Below are 18,392 nucleotides of genomic sequence, written 5' to 3' on the forward strand. Positions count from 1 at the left end.
TTAGCAACATACCCTGCTCAATTCATATGACACTTTTAGAAATGTTAGCTTTGGAAGCAGCAGGGCAAACTGATGGAATTTTCCATCAAAACTGTATAGATGGAGATCTGACAGTGAAGCCACTGCTGCAGCACTTCTCCTGGAGTCAGGGAGGGAAGGGTTGTTTTTCCATCCAAAGCCTGGAAATTTTCAGCCAACCTTCTGTGTACCTTGCACTTGTTCATACACAGCTTTGGGAGCATATGCTTGTATTTGTAGTAGTAATAAATACTTATGGAGTCTCAGAAACATTTGAACAACTGTGTGCATCTGTGAACCTGCAAACCTTTTGGGATGGATTTTAACCAGTGTAAATCTGCTTCTAGTTCTGATGTGTCTGTACAGATGCCATCTCTGAAAAGCCCATGCGTACAATTCGATGACTTTGTAGAAAGAGAAGGCTGGCTGCCAAGAAAAATTAACTGCCAAGAAAAATTAAGTCCATGTCTTGTGTCAGTTAAGCAGTTTGATTGGCTTTCACACTTCAAGCTGAAATAAAAACAAGCTACTACTTGTCACCATGCTCTGAGAGACTGGTCTCTTTCTAGAGTAATACACATCCATCTGCTTCAGAGGGAATTTGTTACAACAGACTGTGTCCTACTACACTGGAATTCAGCTGTCTGGTCCCAGAAACAAACACCCTATGTAGTGCGGAGCCCTTGGTTATCTTCTTGCACATGTCTTCCATGCCCAAAATAACCCTGACATGGATTCTCGTGTGCTGGGTGGCTCTATTCTGTACAGCTTTCTCCCTTCCCATGAGCTGCAATGTAGTTATGCTGATGCAAGAGTGTGTTTGCTTTCCAGCTGGCTCTGAAGTGGGTGCCATTGATCTGATGTATTGCAAAAATACAGAAATACTGGAAGGGAGGCTCCAGAATGATATATTGTGCAAACCCAGGAAAAAAAAACAGCTGCTAACTCAAGCAGTACCAAAGTGGACAAGGATTTGGTGTGTAAAAAGAAAAAAAAAAAAACAAAGGAAGAGAGGCCAGTATCATCATACTTACGCACAGTGGAGTGTGAATTAAGTGAAGAAAGGATAGATGGAAAGACTAAGAAAAAGAAAACTGGTAGAAAGTGGCAAACAGAAAGAAAGGATCGAAGGGAAGAGAGTCTTGGGAATATGCAATTCCTCTCCGACTTGAAGAGGCTGTGTGGGAGAAGACTGGAGCCAATACACAGTCCACAGAAGAACAGACATCTCATTTCACATTTAGAGAGTGTGGGTAGAAATTGTGTTTCTCGGATTGTGCCAGTTAAGCAAGTCAGCCCCTGAAGGCAGGAGGCTTTCCTCAGCATCTGTTTTACAGCTCTGGATTAACACAAATGCTAAGAGAGTTGCACTATGTCATACTTGAGTCCTGTTGAAACATCTGGGTTAGGACTAGACTGTGCAGCCTCTCAGCCCTGCATTTTATAGAAGTGCTTTAATCTGTTGAAACTTACTGTTGTGCCCTACCATCAAATGAGAATATCCATTGCAGGGAGAGAGGGAGGAGGGAATTTAAAATCTGAACAGATATATTAATATCTCAGATAAGTCTTGCCAATAAGATGCCCTAATGAGTGAGCCTGTGAGTCAGTCAGGGATGGTGTTTCTTGACATGGTTTCATTTCTTTTTCCTTTTGCAGCAAGATGTTACTCGTTTCATAACCCACTCAAACATTAGAAGGTAGTTTGGAGTCATTACTAGCACAAATTTGAACAAGTCAGTGGCTCAATGCTGTCATCAACTCTGAGTATTATTTACAAAAAAGGCCTGTCCTGCCAAAAATATGAACTTTAAATTGATCAATATGTCATTATCTCTTAAAATGTAAATGAAACAAGTAAGTTCATCAAATATCTTTGCTATGCTGCTTCTTCTAATTTGAAATCTTGGTTTGAAACACTCCAGGGAGAGGGAAAAGGACAAATGAATAATTTTTATGAGATGGTCCTTAAAATAGGGGATTAATGCAGTTTGAGCTGTCAACCTATAGTATAATAAACCTAGATATGTTGTTTGTTTCTTATGATTTCATTCTCTCAATAAGACTGTCTTGATGATTCCTGCCTATGTTCAAACTTTTTGGCATATTAGTCCTTGCAAACAGTATACATTTTTTGTTTGGAGTTTTTTGTTTTGTTTTGCTTTTTGTTTTGTTGGGTTTTTTTTTAATAATTCCTAAGGCTCTTAGAGTCATTGGAAGGATTTGAATGTATTTTCAAACTAAATAATGGCTCAGAAGGCTGTCTTAAACTTACTTTTTCATGTCAGTGCCAATATCTTTCTCATTTTTTTTTGTCATTAATCTAATGTTTCTGTGACTGTGACCTACTCTGCTTCCATTTATGTCATATGAATTGATGATTGGTTTGCTAACATCTCTTATCCATTAACAACAGAGAGAAGCATGCCAGTTTAGGAAAAAAAAATATCTGCATGGAACTTTTTATTGCTCCTCTCCCACAGCCTTTACTGTATTTTCATATTTCTGATGTCAAAGGAGTGGCTTTAAAGGTAGTTAAAGAGTTTCTTTCAATGTATTCATGATAACGAAGACAAATACTTTCTTTACAAATCAGACAGTAGCTTTTACTTGTATCAACATATGCCACAATATGCTCCCCCTGCTCAAGCCGTAGGAAGTTCTTTCAGCAGCCTGAATCCCTGTCCACTGCTCCCTTTTCCTCTCCCCTTTCTCCCTGAAAGTGCTTACGCTTTTGTTCAAGCACAAAGGCTTCCCCAGCCTGACCGTGTGATTCTGTGCACCACAATTTGAGAAGCTCTGGAGCATGCATGTTGCTTCTTCCTCAGTGACAAAGTGCTTTGCAAATGGCATTGGACTGTTAAGCCTTTGTGGGGTTTTTGTTTGGTTGTTCTTTTTAATGGTCTGTCATTACTTTCTAAAAAAAACTTGCTACATTTGAGGAGTAATCTCACTGAGATTGATCTGTTGTGATGGGTTAACAGTTTTCCAGCTCTAGAAAAGATGTTTTAATTAAATGATCAGAATATAACATGCTTAGCAGAGAGGATTTGTTGTTGTAAACTAGGGCATATCACATACTTTCTTTTTGACTGCGGGGAAAGTCACGGATGCTTTAATTCATTATGCATAAAAGTTGATGTACTTGTCACATGTATCTTTTTTTGGTATTGCTTACTTGAACTGTAATCTCTTAGGTCAGGAATTCTTTCTGAACTGCTGTATGTAGAGCTCTTAGTACTGTGGAGCTTGATGTCAAGACCGCTTGGTCTTTCTGGTCAGGTGCGCTGTAGCAGACCCCCGCTATAATGTCACCCGTCCCTGCTCTCCCTTTAATCCTGACCCATAAGCTCTTGGTCAGCTCCTCATCCATCCCCAGACAGAGCTCAATTCACTCCAGCTGGTCACTGACATAGAGGGCGACACCTCCTCCTTGTCTCCCCTGCCTGTCCTTCCTAAAGAGCCTGTATCCTTCCATTCCAACACTCCAGTCATAGGATTCATCCCACCGCGGATGAATCACTTATCCCATGGTGGATAAGGAATTGGATGGATGGTCACACTCAGAGTTGTGGTCAGCACCTCGGTGGCCAAGTGGAGACTCGTGGCGAGTGGTATTCCTCAGAGGTTGCTATAGGGACCAACACTGTTTAACATCTTTGTTGATGATACGGACAGTGGGACTGAGTGCACCCTCAGCAAGTTTACTGATAGCAGTAAGCTGTGTGGTGTGGCTGACATGCTGGAGGGAAGGGATGCCATCCAGAGGGACCTTGACAGGTTTGAAAGGTGGGCCTGTGCAAACCTCATGAAGTTCAACAAGGCCAAGTGCAAGGTCCTGCACATGGGTCGGGGCAATCCCAAGTACAGGCTGGGCAGACAGTGGGTTGAGAGAGCAGCCCTGAGAAGATCTTTGGGGTGTTGGTTGATGAGCTCAACATGAGCCAACAATGTTGCCAAAGCCAACCATATCCTGGGCTGCATCCAAAGAAGTGTGGCCAGCAGGTCGAGGGAGGTGATTCTGCCCCTCTACTGTGTTCTCCTGAGACCCCACCTGGAGTATTGCATTTGGCTCTGGGTTCCCCAGCATAAGAAGGACATGGAGCTGTTGGAGCGGGTCCAGAGGAGGGCCACAAAGATGATCCAAGGGCTGGAGCACGTCTCTTGTGAAGACGAGCTGAGAGAGTTGGAGCTGTTCAGTCTGGAGAAGAGAAGGCTCCAGGGACACCTTCTAGCAGCCTTCTAGTACTTAAAGGGGGCCTACAGGAAAGCTGGAGAGGGACTTTTTGCAAGAGTGTGTAGTGATAGAACAAGGGGCAATGGCTTTAAACTGAAAGAGGGGAGATTTTGAGTAGATCTAAGGAAGAACTTATTTCCTCTGAGGGTGGTGAGGCACAGGCTGCTCAGAGAATCATAGAATCATAGAATGGTTAGGGTTGGAAGGGACCTCAAAGATCATCTAGTTCCAACGCCCCTGCCTTGGACAGGGACACCCTCCACTACACCAGGTTGCCCAAAACCTTATCCAACCTGGCCTTGAACACTTCCAGGGATGGGGCATCTACAAATCTGGGCAACCTGTTCCAGTGCCTCACTACCCTCAAAGTGAAAAATTTCTTCCTTATATCTAATCTAAATCTACCCTCTTCCAGTTTGAATCCATTGCCCCTCGTCCTATCACTACATGCCCTTGTAAAAAGTCCCTCTCCAGCTTTCCTGTAGGCCCCCTTTAAGTGCTGGAAGGCTGCAATAAGATCACCCTGGAGTCTTCTCTTCTCCAGGCTGAACAGTTGTGGATGCTCCATCACTGGAAGTGTGGAAGGCCAGGTTGAATGAGGCTTTGAGCAACATGATCTAGTGGAAGGTGTCTCTGCCCATGGCAGGGGGGTTGGAACTAGATGATCTATTAGGTCTCTCCCAACCCAAACCATTCTATGATTCTATAATTTGACACCTCTTAACATTATTGTACTACATACACTTAAAAATAAGTAAGAGACGTTTTCTAGAATTTTTTAGATTAACTTGCAGCTACTTAAGCTCTGTTATTCCCTATTGTTCACGTTATTTAGGAACTCTTTATCTTTAGCGTTATGACGAATGTGTATTTATTTGAATTTTGGAAGCAAAAGCTAAGGAAAAGATATATATGACTTAAAGTTTTGCCATTTCCAAATACACCATTTTTTCAGTTCTAAATTTTTCTGAAGGTTATACGGAAATGCGGTGCGAACAGAGTTTGAGTACTCAAAGGTAATGAGTCTTTTAGAGTCTGTGTGCTCATGATAAAGAGGAAGGGTTAAGGGGGTCTGATATACTGCATGGGAAACATACTCTTCTCCAGGCTTGGCAGGACAAAATCCAAAGCAGAAAATAAATTTGTCCTTCTCTTTTTCCAACTGCAGTGAAGCAATTACTTATTGGGATGGCTCCTAAAACATTTTCTGTCATCTAGACCTTATAATGGCAAATTCCTGGGTCAAAGTAGCAAGTGAGTTGGGGCAATGCTGATTAATAACTTGAAAAAAAATAGGTGTTACTGTGCATTTATAACCAGAGTGGCATGCCTTTGATATTCTCAGCAGTATTTGTTAAGGCCTTGAGGGCTGCTTACCTGTTGAACCCGTTGCAGTCCTTGAGGCTGGAAAATGATTTAAGAATTTGTCTATGAAGATCCCTGTTCAGAGGTGAGAATTAAATTGACACTTAAGTTCTCAGGGCTTCCTTATCCTTTGCCATGACAAAGGTGCATGTCTTAAACAGTGCGACACCTGTTTGCTAAGTGTGGAAAGATTTCTGTGCTCCACAAAAGGGTAACATATAAGGAAACATATATTTGTCATCTCATCTGTGTCCTAGGAAGATTTGAAGGTAAAATGTCATCTTTGAGTATGCACTGTAGATCATGTCTCATGATGGAGTGTCATACCAAAGGGCAAAATTAAGATCTGAGGAGCTGGGATGTAATGATATATTTTCTTTTTCTGAACACCATAAACTGGAACAGGTTAGTATTTCATTTAGCATGCAACAGAGTACAGAGTGCTGAGTTTAGTTGGATGTATAGACATACGTAAATATATGTGTGTAAGTTTGATGCATCTGTGTGAAGTAGCTATACAGACAAGTAACAATAAGCAGAATTTACTTCCCATAAGCACAAGTAACAAGCTACATGGCATGAGCTGGTAGTTTTTAATAGTCCTTTCATATGGATTTCAAGTATATGAGAGAGATGTTTTATCCATAAACTGGGACAGACTTAAATGTTGCTTTTCTAAATCCTCCTAAAGCAAAACTTCTAGTGAGGGCTGGATCCAGTGCTCTACATGACAGGGAGAGGAAGAGCTGTAATTTGTATATAACTGGATGTGCATCTGTCTTGGTGGAGGTTATAATTCAGTAGTTTGGGAGAATGCAGTTGCTTGCCTCTGCTTTGAGTCTGTATCTGCATGTACCACAGCTCACTGTAATTAACCAGATGTAGAAAAAAGACTCAAAGGAGAATAATTGAACTCCTTTGATTCAATACTTTTCTGTTCTGAAAAATTTCTGAGAAGCCTTGGGAGTTAATTGTGTCCTGTGAAATTTGTCTAGTGAGAAAGGAATTTAACTGTTACTCCTTGGACATGTGCTTGACGACGTCTTCTGCCTGTTACTGTGTGTCTGCACAGTAGGGCCAGGGTATTCTACCTCGCTTCTGACTTCTGTTTTCCTCCTTCAAACTGAGGTTATTCTTAGGGATTGTATTAAATGCATTGGATTAAAATGCCACTCAAGTGTGGCCAGCAGATGGCCAGCAGATTCCCCAGCATGTTTGACAGGGCTTCAGTATTCTCCTGACAAAGTTACCTTACCTTTGCTTTGATTCCTGCCTTGAATTTTAGAAGCAAAGTGTAGGTGATTTGACAGTCCCTCTGCTTAGTAAAATTTGGATTACTGGTGTGAATCCTTTACTACAAGAGGTAGCATAGTTGTAGTTTTCATTGAACGAAAGGTCCTTTCTTTCACGTATAAGTCATTGGTTTAAGTCAATGTCTTTGGAGAGTGCTTGTAGTTCATTAGTCTGGTATTCCGTGTATTGTTATAAATTCATTGAGATACTCATGATATTCATTTTAGCTGAGATCTTAACAGTAGCATTCTTCTGCTCAAAATATATATGTGAAAATATTTAATGAAAAAAGTTGAGGATTAAGAATCATGATGAGTCAAACTTTAACTACTAAATTTTGTCTTTTTCTTACCTTGTATGTTATTATCAGATGTAGTAGCTACAGCCCATTTTTCCTAGACTGCCCTTTTGTGAAAAACTTCTGCAGCACTTCTGTATGTAACTGGTATATGGTGCACAGAAGATATAACCTTGAGAACAGGTACAGCAAGCCTAAAGAGTTGTTTGTGCATGAAAAGCAAAAGACCAAACCTAAAAGATCCAAGCATGGCCACGCAGAGAAGGTTCTTACGTGTTTGACAGCAGGATGCTGCTGTTGCTGTTTGACACTAATCTCTACAGAAGGCCGAAGTGCTATTTTTTTGACTTCTGGAAGGATGATTTGCTCCGTGCTCAAGCTGAAAATACATCACATCTACATACACTGTCCATTTTTCTTGAATTGTATCTTGACAGTACAAGTCTCCAAGTTTTTGAACATCAGCCAAAATATAAGCATTTTATTTTGCAATCTGCTAGGGAGACTTATCTATATCAAAGCAATCTGGGGACAGAAAATGGACATAGAAAAAATGGAAGTCTAAACACCGTGTTTTGTGTAGATGTTGATGGATTCTAGGTGACTTTCATTTGTTTCTAAAACTCATTAGCCAGAGATAAGAAGTAGCCTGTTCCAAATCCTCAAAATGCCACTTCTTCAGCCTCCACATATGAGAGACACACGCTAGGAAAAAGTGGGAAAAAAATCTAAAGCATGAGCTTTGTTTTAAAAAAAATAAAAAGTCACCACCTGAGCATCTTACCAGTTGAGCTGCATGACAGCTTCATTCTTTGACTACAGGAGCTGCTTGTGAATGAGACCTGAGTGCACTTGCACTCAGACAACCTCCTCAAGGCCTTTCCTTTCTTGTTGCTCTGTGGTCCTAGCATGCGTGCTCTTGTGCTCTCTCTCTTCCCCTTAATTAGATTTGTGGTAGTAGGACCACACTTGCAGTGAACGTTGTACCACCTTGGTTTCTGGAAGGCCAGTACCTGATAGCTAGCTGGAAAAAAAAGTGTTTGCTTTTGTCATATTTAATTTAGCATTGTTCTTTACCTGTTTTAATTTTGTTTCTTCTTAATGTTTTTGCTTTCTTTTCATCTCTCCTTCTCTGCCTTCTGCTATCTTATAGTAACATTTTACCATTTCATTCCATTCTTCTCTCATATAATACATTGTACTGTTTAAGCCCCCCTTTTTTTTGGTTCTCCTCTGTGTTCCACTGTTTCTCCTCTTTCTCTTTCAGCACCTTATCCTTACCCTTGTTGCTTCTTTAGCACCATCTGTAATGCAATAGCTGCATGATCACCTCAGACTGGTTCTCCAGAAGAACGTGCTGTCCTCCTCACACACGTCATCTCTGTTGTGCATGCACAAGCATATTGCATGTCTTTATAGGCAAAGAGGCCATCAAGATGGCAGTGTGGAGAGGCCATCCATACTGTAACAGCACTGATTATGGGTCTCTGAAGAGGCCTTCTCGGACAAAAGAAAAATGAAAGGATCTCCAAAATCTTGGGACGATAGGCGTTAGTACAGTAGATGGGAGATAACAGTTGTTTTAAAGGGATGGGAAGAGAGGTCTGTATGTAGATAAAACTTTGACCATTTGTGTCCTAGGCATCACATTTTAGATGTGAGCTAGAGGGCAGGTTAAAATGTTAAAACTGTGATTAATGAGTCCTAAGACCTTCCTCTCCAACCAAAGACTGATCTTATGTGAGATGGGCTGTTATATGCCATTGGGAGGGAGTGGGAAATAGAAGGGAGCTACAGTGCGTTGCACCAGCTACGTGGTTAAACTTGAGCATGCTAGTGCAACGTAATGGCTTTAGCAAGGAGCTATCGCACATTGCCAAAAAAAAGACATTACAGTCATTGAACAAGTGGAAGGAGTGGGGAAGCATGCTTGCCAGTTCGGAGGGGATATAGTCCTTGCCATTTTATCTTGCTGTAATGCATAAACATACTACGTGCTTATGGAACATGGGAGACGCTTCTGCATTTAACAGTGAAATTAAAAAAAAAAAAAAAAATTCTTCAGACGTCACAGAAAATACGAGTATTAGTAGTATTGTCAGCATGAGAGCATGTAGCATTTACTTGGGAATACTGGTCATCTTGCTAAGTCATCTGAGTCTATATAAAACCCACATAAAGTTTCATAGAGGTTTGGTGTTGCCAATCCCAAGTGCGCAACGAGAATGACTCATATCTTCCAAGATCACAAGATTTGCTTAAAAATCAGAGAGGTTTATTTTTAATTAGGTTTCATTTTTATTTGCTTTTTTATGTCAAAGCTGATTCATTTTTTCCACTGTTTTTCTGTGATCGTTACTGTTAGCAATGTCCATCCACCTCTTTTTTTTTTTTTTTTTTTTAAAAAAAAAGGAAGGTACTTTTAACAAGAACACCAAATATTTCAGGACATGTAAGAAAATCATGTAATTGCTGCCAAGTCATGTTGGCAGGTAATTATCGAAGTAATCCCCCTTTTAGTACAAAGAGTGAGGAGTAGGAGGTTGTAGAATAAAGTAAGATTAAGCTAAAGTTTCATGTGTGCTGTTTTGAGTAACCAATAGTCACACCCTAGAGAAGAGTGTCGTCACTGGAACAATACGTTTTATTAAGGACTAGATACAAAACTAATAGGTTCACAAAATTTTTGTCTAGTATTTCTAGGTGTGTGGAAGTTTGCTCCAAGTAGTTTGCATGTCAAAATCCTCTTCTACCCCTCTTCCTATCCCTTCACTTCTGTAAAAAAAAAAAAAAAAAAGGAAATCAAGTAAATCTTAACTCTATAGGTTTAAGGCAAAGCACTGAAGTGGAAGGGTTATATGCAAAGTTTCTTCCATAATCTTAAGTTTCTCCATGAGGAATTATCTGACATTACTGCAACTGCAAATTGCATCAGATAAAAATCTGTCCCTAATGCTCTTAGAATTTTTTAATGTTTGGTTTGATTTGGTTCTGTTTGTAAAACTCTTTCTATTGAGTATCCTTACTGGGATGCTCTTGAAAAAATTCTTCTAAAGAGTCCAAAGTTCTGCACAGACCCCAGCCAAGGTGTACTGACACAGCACATCCCAAAGTGAGGGGATGCAGGGCACAGTCACCTCTTTTGGTTAGAAATTTATGATTTGAATCCTCGCTTGCAGATGACGTGCCTTTTAATAGGAAGAGATGGGTTGGGTTTTTTTCTTCTTAGCGAAGGTTAGTTTTAATTGTGCAAAAACAGTCTGTGATGGATTTTAGTGGACAGTAGGTACTTGCCATGGTAGCAGCAGCATTCAAAATGTTTTTATTCCATGTCCAAATTAGTCTTATAGGTAACTTATGAGCTAAAAAAAAAATTATACAACCCAAACCAGGTCCCTGCTAGTATTCCTTTAAAGGAATTCTTTAGTATTGGAGGAGAAAAATTCAGCTGTGATGGAATGAAGCATTGTGCAAAGATGGGGCATTGGCTTTTGCAAACCTTGAATTTAGCCTACCATTTAGATTTTCCTTGATACTGCATCGCTCTAGGTAGTACAGTAGTTTTAGTAGGCAATTTTTCTCTTAGTCAAATATAGGCAACTAGTTTAAAATCAATTGCAGGACAGGTATATCAAAATATATAACTTTAAAACTTTAGTGAACTGACAACTTTTTTTTTTTTATGGTTTCGTTACCTCAAATTAAGGTGGCACCAGCTGCCGCCTGTCTCTGCATCACTTCTACATAGTCTGAAGAGGTATCATTCACCAATGGGAGTGAAGTAAAGTGTCCCAGCAGCTTTATGGGGCAAGGCATATTTCTACAGCAGCTCGAGTTCAAACCCTACTCAAAACTTGCACCAAGTCAAAAAGGAGCTTATGAGAACGTTCCCTTTGCTACATCTATTGTGCAGAACTTTCTATTCTGCTGAACTAACTGTAGATGAGAAACATGCTTCTGGGTAAGTAATTCCATGTGGAGGTTGAAATCTGTCTGCATAATAGAACGCTGTATGCTTGCTCCAGCTGTATGGAAGGAGAAATGCATGCGCTGTTTTGCTGATTTATTTTTAATAGCAATCCATTAGTGAAAGCTGTACTCGTTTGCTGTAGTTTAGGAACTGAGTAGTCGAATTAGGAAATATTAGCACTGTGGGTGCCTGTGATCTATTTTTTTTAGATACTTTTTATCTTTAGGTAAACTACGTCAGAGAAATACAAATGCCAAAATCAGCATTTGAACTTTATCTTTTTTTTTCCCTTGTTCAGATGGTAATCGTGACATTTTCTGAAGGAAGGCTATAAATGAAAATTCTTGTTAGTAAGCCCATTGGTAGAATGTATTTCTTAAATATTAAAATAAATTTGTTTCTTATTTGTGAGCATAGTGGAGGTTCACTGCACAAATTTAATGCTTGATTATTGTATGCCTTTAATTTCTTTCTAGCATTATGCTGCTAAATCCCGTTGACTGATACTGTGTTATATAATAGTTTCAATAACCATAAATAGTAATAGCATTTGAAATAGGGAATGCCTTCATGGCATGTATTTTAAAGAACACTTCAAATTATTAAGCTTATGAAATATTAATATGTTACAGATTACACTGGACTCCTTAGCTTCAATGTTAAAAATGTGTATGATGCATTCAGAAAGTTCCTCTTAGGATGCCTTGTTAGGTTGAAAACGTAAATGTTCTCCTTCTATCCTCAAAGTCCTGTTTATAGTTAGACCGTTAGCTTGTAGAAAACATTTTTTTTAGTTTATTTTTTATTTCATACAAGGCAACCTTGTCTGGAGGAATGTCACTGATAGTTTTTTCAGATGTTGAAATAAATACTAATGAAATGCTCATTTGCTATGAATTGAATGTTATAAAGTACCCTCTGCTCTGTGTAAGTATGACCATCCTTGGGCTGTGGTAAATTCTGTTTCATAGGATTCCATTGCTTTTAAAGCTACTTCTTTTATCTCTCTCTTTTTTTACTAAAACCCAATATATATCCATTGACCATAATTTTTGGTTATTGTCATCTTGTTTTAACTTTCTAAAGGTATGAAAATAGTATGAGGACATGTTTTTGTTAGCCAGAATTTAGGATTAGTGCAATATTTAGCTTAGTCTAGTTAAATTGTTCAGATTTCGGCAAATTATGTTGCATGTTTGTAGGTGCTTCAGGACTGCAAATACACCCGTTTCATAACAATTTATTCCTTGTTTTCTTTCTCTGCATATATGTGTCTGTGACTTTATGCTTATGTTTTGTTTGATGATCATAGTTTTACAGCTTGGGTGCTGAATTCTTTGTGGTAGGGAAATGCTCTCTGATTTTTCTAGACCTTTGCTTCTCTGCGTCATTTTGTGTATTCAGACACAGTCATGATAACAATTTGCTGTGTTGCAAAGAAATGCATGTTGTAGAAGGTTTTAACAGAGAAGTCTGAGAAATCTGGTGATTTGGTTGTTCCCGTTGCTCACTTACGTGATTTCAACATTCTGTATTTAGAAATGTATTAATCTTCTCTGAACTTGGAGCAATCCACAGCTTCCATGCCACCTTTTGGATCCTTAGTTAAAAATCACTAGTTATAATTTCCCTGTGCTACTATTATCATGGTAATGTCTAGATTCACATTTATCTTTGGATTTCCAGTGTGGCTCATTTGACAGCCCACAGAACAAGCCAGGCTGCCATGCATTGTCCACAGCAAACGGCCACTGGGCAGTGCAGACAGCCCAAAAATCTTGGGCTGTTCCTGACTCCTTGGAGAAAAGGCATAGGTGATGGGCAGTCCGTGCTGGCCAGGCATTGTCTGTCTGCTGCTCTGGGCCAGCGGATGGCTGACCCTGTCCTCACAAATTGGCTTGCAACCTGAGGGAAAGAAGTGAGATTCCCCAAAATGGTAAATTAGTCTCAAGCCTTTGAGGAAAGTTTCGATGTAATGAAAACAGTAGAGAAAGTTCTGTCTATCCAGAAAGTGTAAAAAAACCAAACCAAACCAAAACCACCAAAAAATATCAAAAAAACTCCAAACCCAACCTACCAAAAAAATCCCAGTTTTAACTCCTCAAAACTGCTTCACACAGAACATGCAGCTCTGTTGAGCTGAGAGACACATTCTATTGAGAGGGGAAACCCCAAAAAACTTGGAAACTTGTACATCAAAGATGATATGAGTTTTGGCAAGAGCTGAGCAACACAAATGCTGCCAGATGAGAAAAAAATGTCTAACCCTTGCTGGTGGCAGTGACTACCACTGACCCTGCTTTCGGGGAAGCAGGCACAGGGCTCTGAGTCACAGGGTCAAGAGGCAGCAGTGGGGGTCAGAAAGGGTTCTGGAAAAGGGGTGTTTGAACAGGACTCTCAACCTGTGGGAGGCGTCTGGGTAAAGAAGGGTAATCCAGAAGTACAGAATTACTCTACTGTCACTTTCTGAATTATATTTCCTAATAATAGTAATTTAAAAAGCTTTCTCTGTAGGAAGCTTGGAACTGGCTTTACAGGTAAGCAAGAATTTCAGTGACGGGCATTGATAATGGGCAGTGCACAAATAAAATTTGCATCATAGGTTTGTGTTTAGATAGGTGAATATCTCAGGTGCATGTACAGATTTCTTGGTTTTGCAAACAGATATTTGGGTTTGTTCAGTACTTGAAAATTTGGCCTTTGGGGAAAAGATGCTTGTACATGCTGTAATACTAAGATGCTTTCAGCAAAGTTTAAAATCATTATATTCTGTAACTATAGAGAACATTGAGATCTTTTGGAATGACTTATTCAAATATCCCTATAGTTGATGTTGTATTTGTATTTGAATAAATTCAGGAAAGATTCATCCAAAGCTGTTTCTAGCCAGTACTGCTTTAAAGAAACAGGAAAATATAATCATTTCATCACTTAAAGCTGCTTAAACCTTCAGGGGAAAAAGGGTTACTACTTAAATTTCAGATGAAAGGAGTGTTTTGTGAATTCATCTGTGTCATGTATTCATACCTGAATTAAAATGAACCATGATGTACTGCACTTTCTCGGGAACGTTACATAAACTTCCTTGTTCTAAACCACGCACAAGTTGGAAATGTGCAAACAGACCTGAAAGAAACTTTGCAGTAGTTTCTCCACAAGTAGGAAGCCTAATATTTACACAACAAGCAATAGGGTAGTGGACACAGAGACAAGCAGTACTCTCTCCTACAAAACTTGGTTTAACTGGCAAAAGAAGGTAGGATCTATCTGAATAACAACTTTCTTCTTAGTGAGACGTGTACAGTTGGGGATGGGTTTGGCTTGAATTCTGCGGAGCCTTGTTGGCCAAGATTTGGAGTTGTGCAATTAAAACAAGGGATTGTTTAGAAGCATGTTATATTTGGAACAGTTTTCTGCTGCTTTAATTTCTGGGATTTTGATCAGGTCTTTCAATAGCATTTTTGTGAAACTCTAAAGATTAGTCAAGGAAAAATCTGATCCTGATACAGCTTGCTTTGGCATAGATAAGGAGTTTCTTTATCACTGCGGGCAGATAGGCAAAGGGAAGCAAGAACACAACTAACCTCAGTGCAAACAGAAAGGGACAAGAAGAGACAGGGAACGGTATGCTTATTATTTCTTGTTATTGTCTGAGCTACAGGGCTAATAATATTATCTGACAATAAAAGCTGGCGATTTTGCATTCAAGCAAAAAGTTGCTGAAGCCATAAACATGTAAGAGGAAGCTAAACCTGTCTTGGTTCCTCTTGTTTCCAACATCTTTCTTGTGAGTACTCTGAAAAATGGTGTTGTTCCCCAAGCTCTGTGGGTAGGAAGGATTGCTAATTGCATATGCTACCTGCAGAGGCTGGTTGAAAGGCAGGCCTGCCTGTCCTCATACCCTGGGGGAGACCTGTCCATTGGAAAGAGAGAAGGAAGCTGGAGTTTTGGGGCACTGTGCTAAATTTCAGTTTTGAGTGGACATTTTGCTCTCTTACCATGGTGGTCTTTTTCACTGGTTGTAGTAGTTGTAGGGGACCAAGTGCGGGTATAGCATGAGCTTTAGAAGTAGCATGATCCTTTCGGAGATTGATCAGAGCTTTTGGTAGGTCGTTGAAATCTCTCTGGAGCAAAGATGAGGATAGGAACTGGTGATTTTTAGTACTTCAGAAGATATATCAATAAATCAAAGATTAGGTGGACAGGCTTAGGAGATTCTTCTAAATATCAATGGTCAACAGAAATGTGAGAAGTTTCACAAAAAATTTAAGAATCCTTTGCAATGGACAGCATCAGGTAATCCTAATTGGGTGATGCCTACCAGTTTTTATTTGTTCCAGCATATGTGCCCTCCATTTATTTATAAAAGCTGTTCTCAGAAGTGACTTGAAATTTAAAACAACAATAAAAATTTAAACTAGGCAAGGAACATATCAACTAATAGACTGACAAATTACAAGCTACTGAAAAATGGGATCTTACAATAAAAATTATCGTGGAAACCTCCTAGTTGCTCTAAACATGTTGCTTATTGTAGTAGTACAAGCCAGAGTGAAATTCAGCTTATACTATGAAACCAAATTTAATTTTCTAGTCTTTGTGATTGAAAACTCTGTTTTATTAGATAATTTCATAAAAGTTATTACTGAAGAGAAATATAACTCAGACTTGCACATTTGCTTTCCAGAGAACTTTTATATACACTGTTCAGGCATAGATCCAAACCGATGTCCAGTGTTCCCAAATAAAGCAGATTCCTTTACTTGAAGAGGTAATGATTGATAAAACAGTGATAAGTGTAGTTATTCACAAGTGATGAGGCATCTCACTGGAATTTACAAGGTACTTTCTGTATGCTATTTTCAAAACCTACCTGTTGGCCAACTCCCATCTTCATGACTATGCAGAGCTCCATTCAGTATTGCTTTCTTATTTAGCATCCTGCTTGTATGGGTGTGCTTGTGTGATACTAGAAGGAAAAAGAGACACTTTTATATGTAGCTAAATTACATTCTGAAGTAATTTTTTCCTCTGTTTTTAGCAGATATTTGAACAGTAACTAAAATGTGTGTCCTTGGTGATGCTGTGCTTTGTGCTAAACTGAAGTTGATGACTTCGGGATCGGATTGTTCTTTCTAGATTTTATGGGGAATCTGAAGAAGGAGAGAGCTTTCAAAATGGAGGAAAGAAAATTTATTTTTGAACTCTTCCTCCTTGTCATTCTACAACAATACATGCATTGTTAAATATCAAGACATTTGTTTGATGCAAAAGTATGCTCAAGTTCATCTCACCATATCTTGCTTGTTACCTGTATTTCTTGTTCTTGCTTGGGAAAGCATGCAGTCATACCTCGTAGCATATTACACAAAAACACTGTATTGCTTAACAACTTGCATGGTGTCTGCCCTAAGCCTATAGAATAGCCTAGTTTATTGATTGAGAAAAGGCTAAGAGTAAAAATAAAACTCCAAAAGAAAACACTGCCTCCAAAAAACCCGAAACTTGTCATATACTTCTATTGTTGTGTTCAATTTAGAATACTTTTTGTTCATCATTGTAAATAAACCAAAATATAATATATCCTTGTATATAATATATAATTGTTAAAATAGAATTATAACTATTGCAGACATTGGAGACTTAAATTACTTTTATGTTACTGAAGATTACTTAGGGATATAGTCCTACACTGTTCATAGGAAAGTAGTTTTTGCTGACATATATCAGGAGGCCTTCAGGAAACTAGACTTAGAAGACAGTGAAATAGTTATGGCAAGAGGCTAATGAGTCAACCATAAACCAACTTTTTCTTTAGAAAGCTCAGTATATTTAAAAATTACTTTAAAATGAAGATGTGAACAGCTATAGTGTTGCTCTACATTCCTTGATTTTTTTTATTACTTTTTCTTTTCTGAGTAGCCCATGTCTTAAGGGCAGATATCAAATTAGAAGAGTTCTGAAAAGGCAGCTAATTCTTAATCCCAGAAAAGCAGCTAAAGCATCTAAAACATTGTTTTTCACAGAATTCCACCTTTAAAGAGTTTGAAAATATTTTTGAAATTAAAATATTCCATGCTACTAAAACCAAATTTTATTATCTCTTTTTTAAGATTTAATTAAAGAGGATTATGTAGATTTGAGATTGTGTTTGGCAATAGCTTCCAGGGCTATTCTTAGGTTGATTCGTGTGCTTTGTCTCCTGTGTAAAAATTAATCAGCTTGTTGATATTAACAACTGCTCTTTAGTGGCTCAAGATACCATGTGTTAATATCTGTCAGCATGTCGTGGTGGCACAGCTGAAACTTAGGCAGAAATGTCAATAAAAAGTCTAAAAATAGTTCTGAAAAGTTCTTTGAAAAGCTACTGCCAACTTCCTGAAATGGCAGGTAGTAGCACAGCAGAACAAGAAAGCAGCTCTGCCTTGTGGGTGGGTGAGGTTGCCTCTGACAGAGGACCAAAGTTCTGCAGGCATGAGTAAATGATAGAAAAATCATGGCTGACTGGAAAGCAGATTTTTTCGTCTCTTTTGATGGCTGCATATTAACCTAACTGTAGGACATACACTTATGAAATTCTAGAACTTACTCACTTATAAAAAGAAGGTTGCAAGTCCTAAAGAAATAGCAGTAGTTCAAAGATCTTAATTTGAACATACCAACATGTATTGCAAAGCTATTCATGGTTTTGGTAAGTACAAAAAAACCTCATAGGAATTAATGAAGTCAGTCCTGAAAGGTAATGTCCTTAGCTAAAGCTCTTCATAAGTCCCTACTCTCTCCCTTCCCATCTTCTTGCAAAACCACGAAGCTTCATTTAGTCTAATCCAAAAGCCTGTCTGTTTTCTCTCAGATAGTCCCAAACCTCTAGAACTACAGATAACTTGATAAAGTGCATCTCCATAAATAGAGGATTTGTTATGTAGGGTGCCTGGGAAGAGAGGCCATTTTGGAGATGTACATTTTAAAACTTCAAGCTATGGGTAAGTGTGAGTCAGTGGCTGAGACTGAGAAGGAAAATTGTATGAGTGAAGTATTTGCGACTTTTTTATTTTTAATATGCTGTCTGAAACTGAAGGGAGGAAGAGGTGTCAGAAAAGGTAGGGAGAGCATTTTGGCACTCCTACCTCCATTTTGGTAGGAAGCAGTGGAGTTTCTGGGGGATAAAAAAAACACATAGAGGATACAGTCAAGATCAGAGTAGGGATATC

General features: G+C 38.9%; 1 protein-coding gene across 3 annotated transcripts in view; it reads left to right on the forward strand.

The window, feature by feature from the left end:
• Nucleotides 1–18,392, forward strand: part of ZNF385B (zinc finger protein 385B) — a 161,325-nt gene that overhangs the window by 49,720 nt on the left and 93,213 nt on the right. The window contains exon 2 of one of the 3 annotated variants that reach the window (XM_086615482.1): nt 8,563–8,570. The exons of the other annotated variants lie outside the window; for them this stretch is intronic. Within the exon in view, the coding sequence (XP_086471608.1) occupies nt 8,563–8,570 (8 nt within the window). The remainder of the gene's footprint in view (nt 1–8,562; nt 8,571–18,392) is intronic. 3 annotated transcript variants of the gene reach the window in all.

The sequence above is a fragment of the Tauraco erythrolophus genome, chromosome 8 (assembly GCF_009769465.1).
Source record: "Tauraco erythrolophus isolate bTauEry1 chromosome 8, bTauEry1.pri, whole genome shotgun sequence".
NCBI classification, from domain to species: domain Eukaryota; kingdom Metazoa; phylum Chordata; class Aves; order Musophagiformes; family Musophagidae; genus Tauraco; species Tauraco erythrolophus.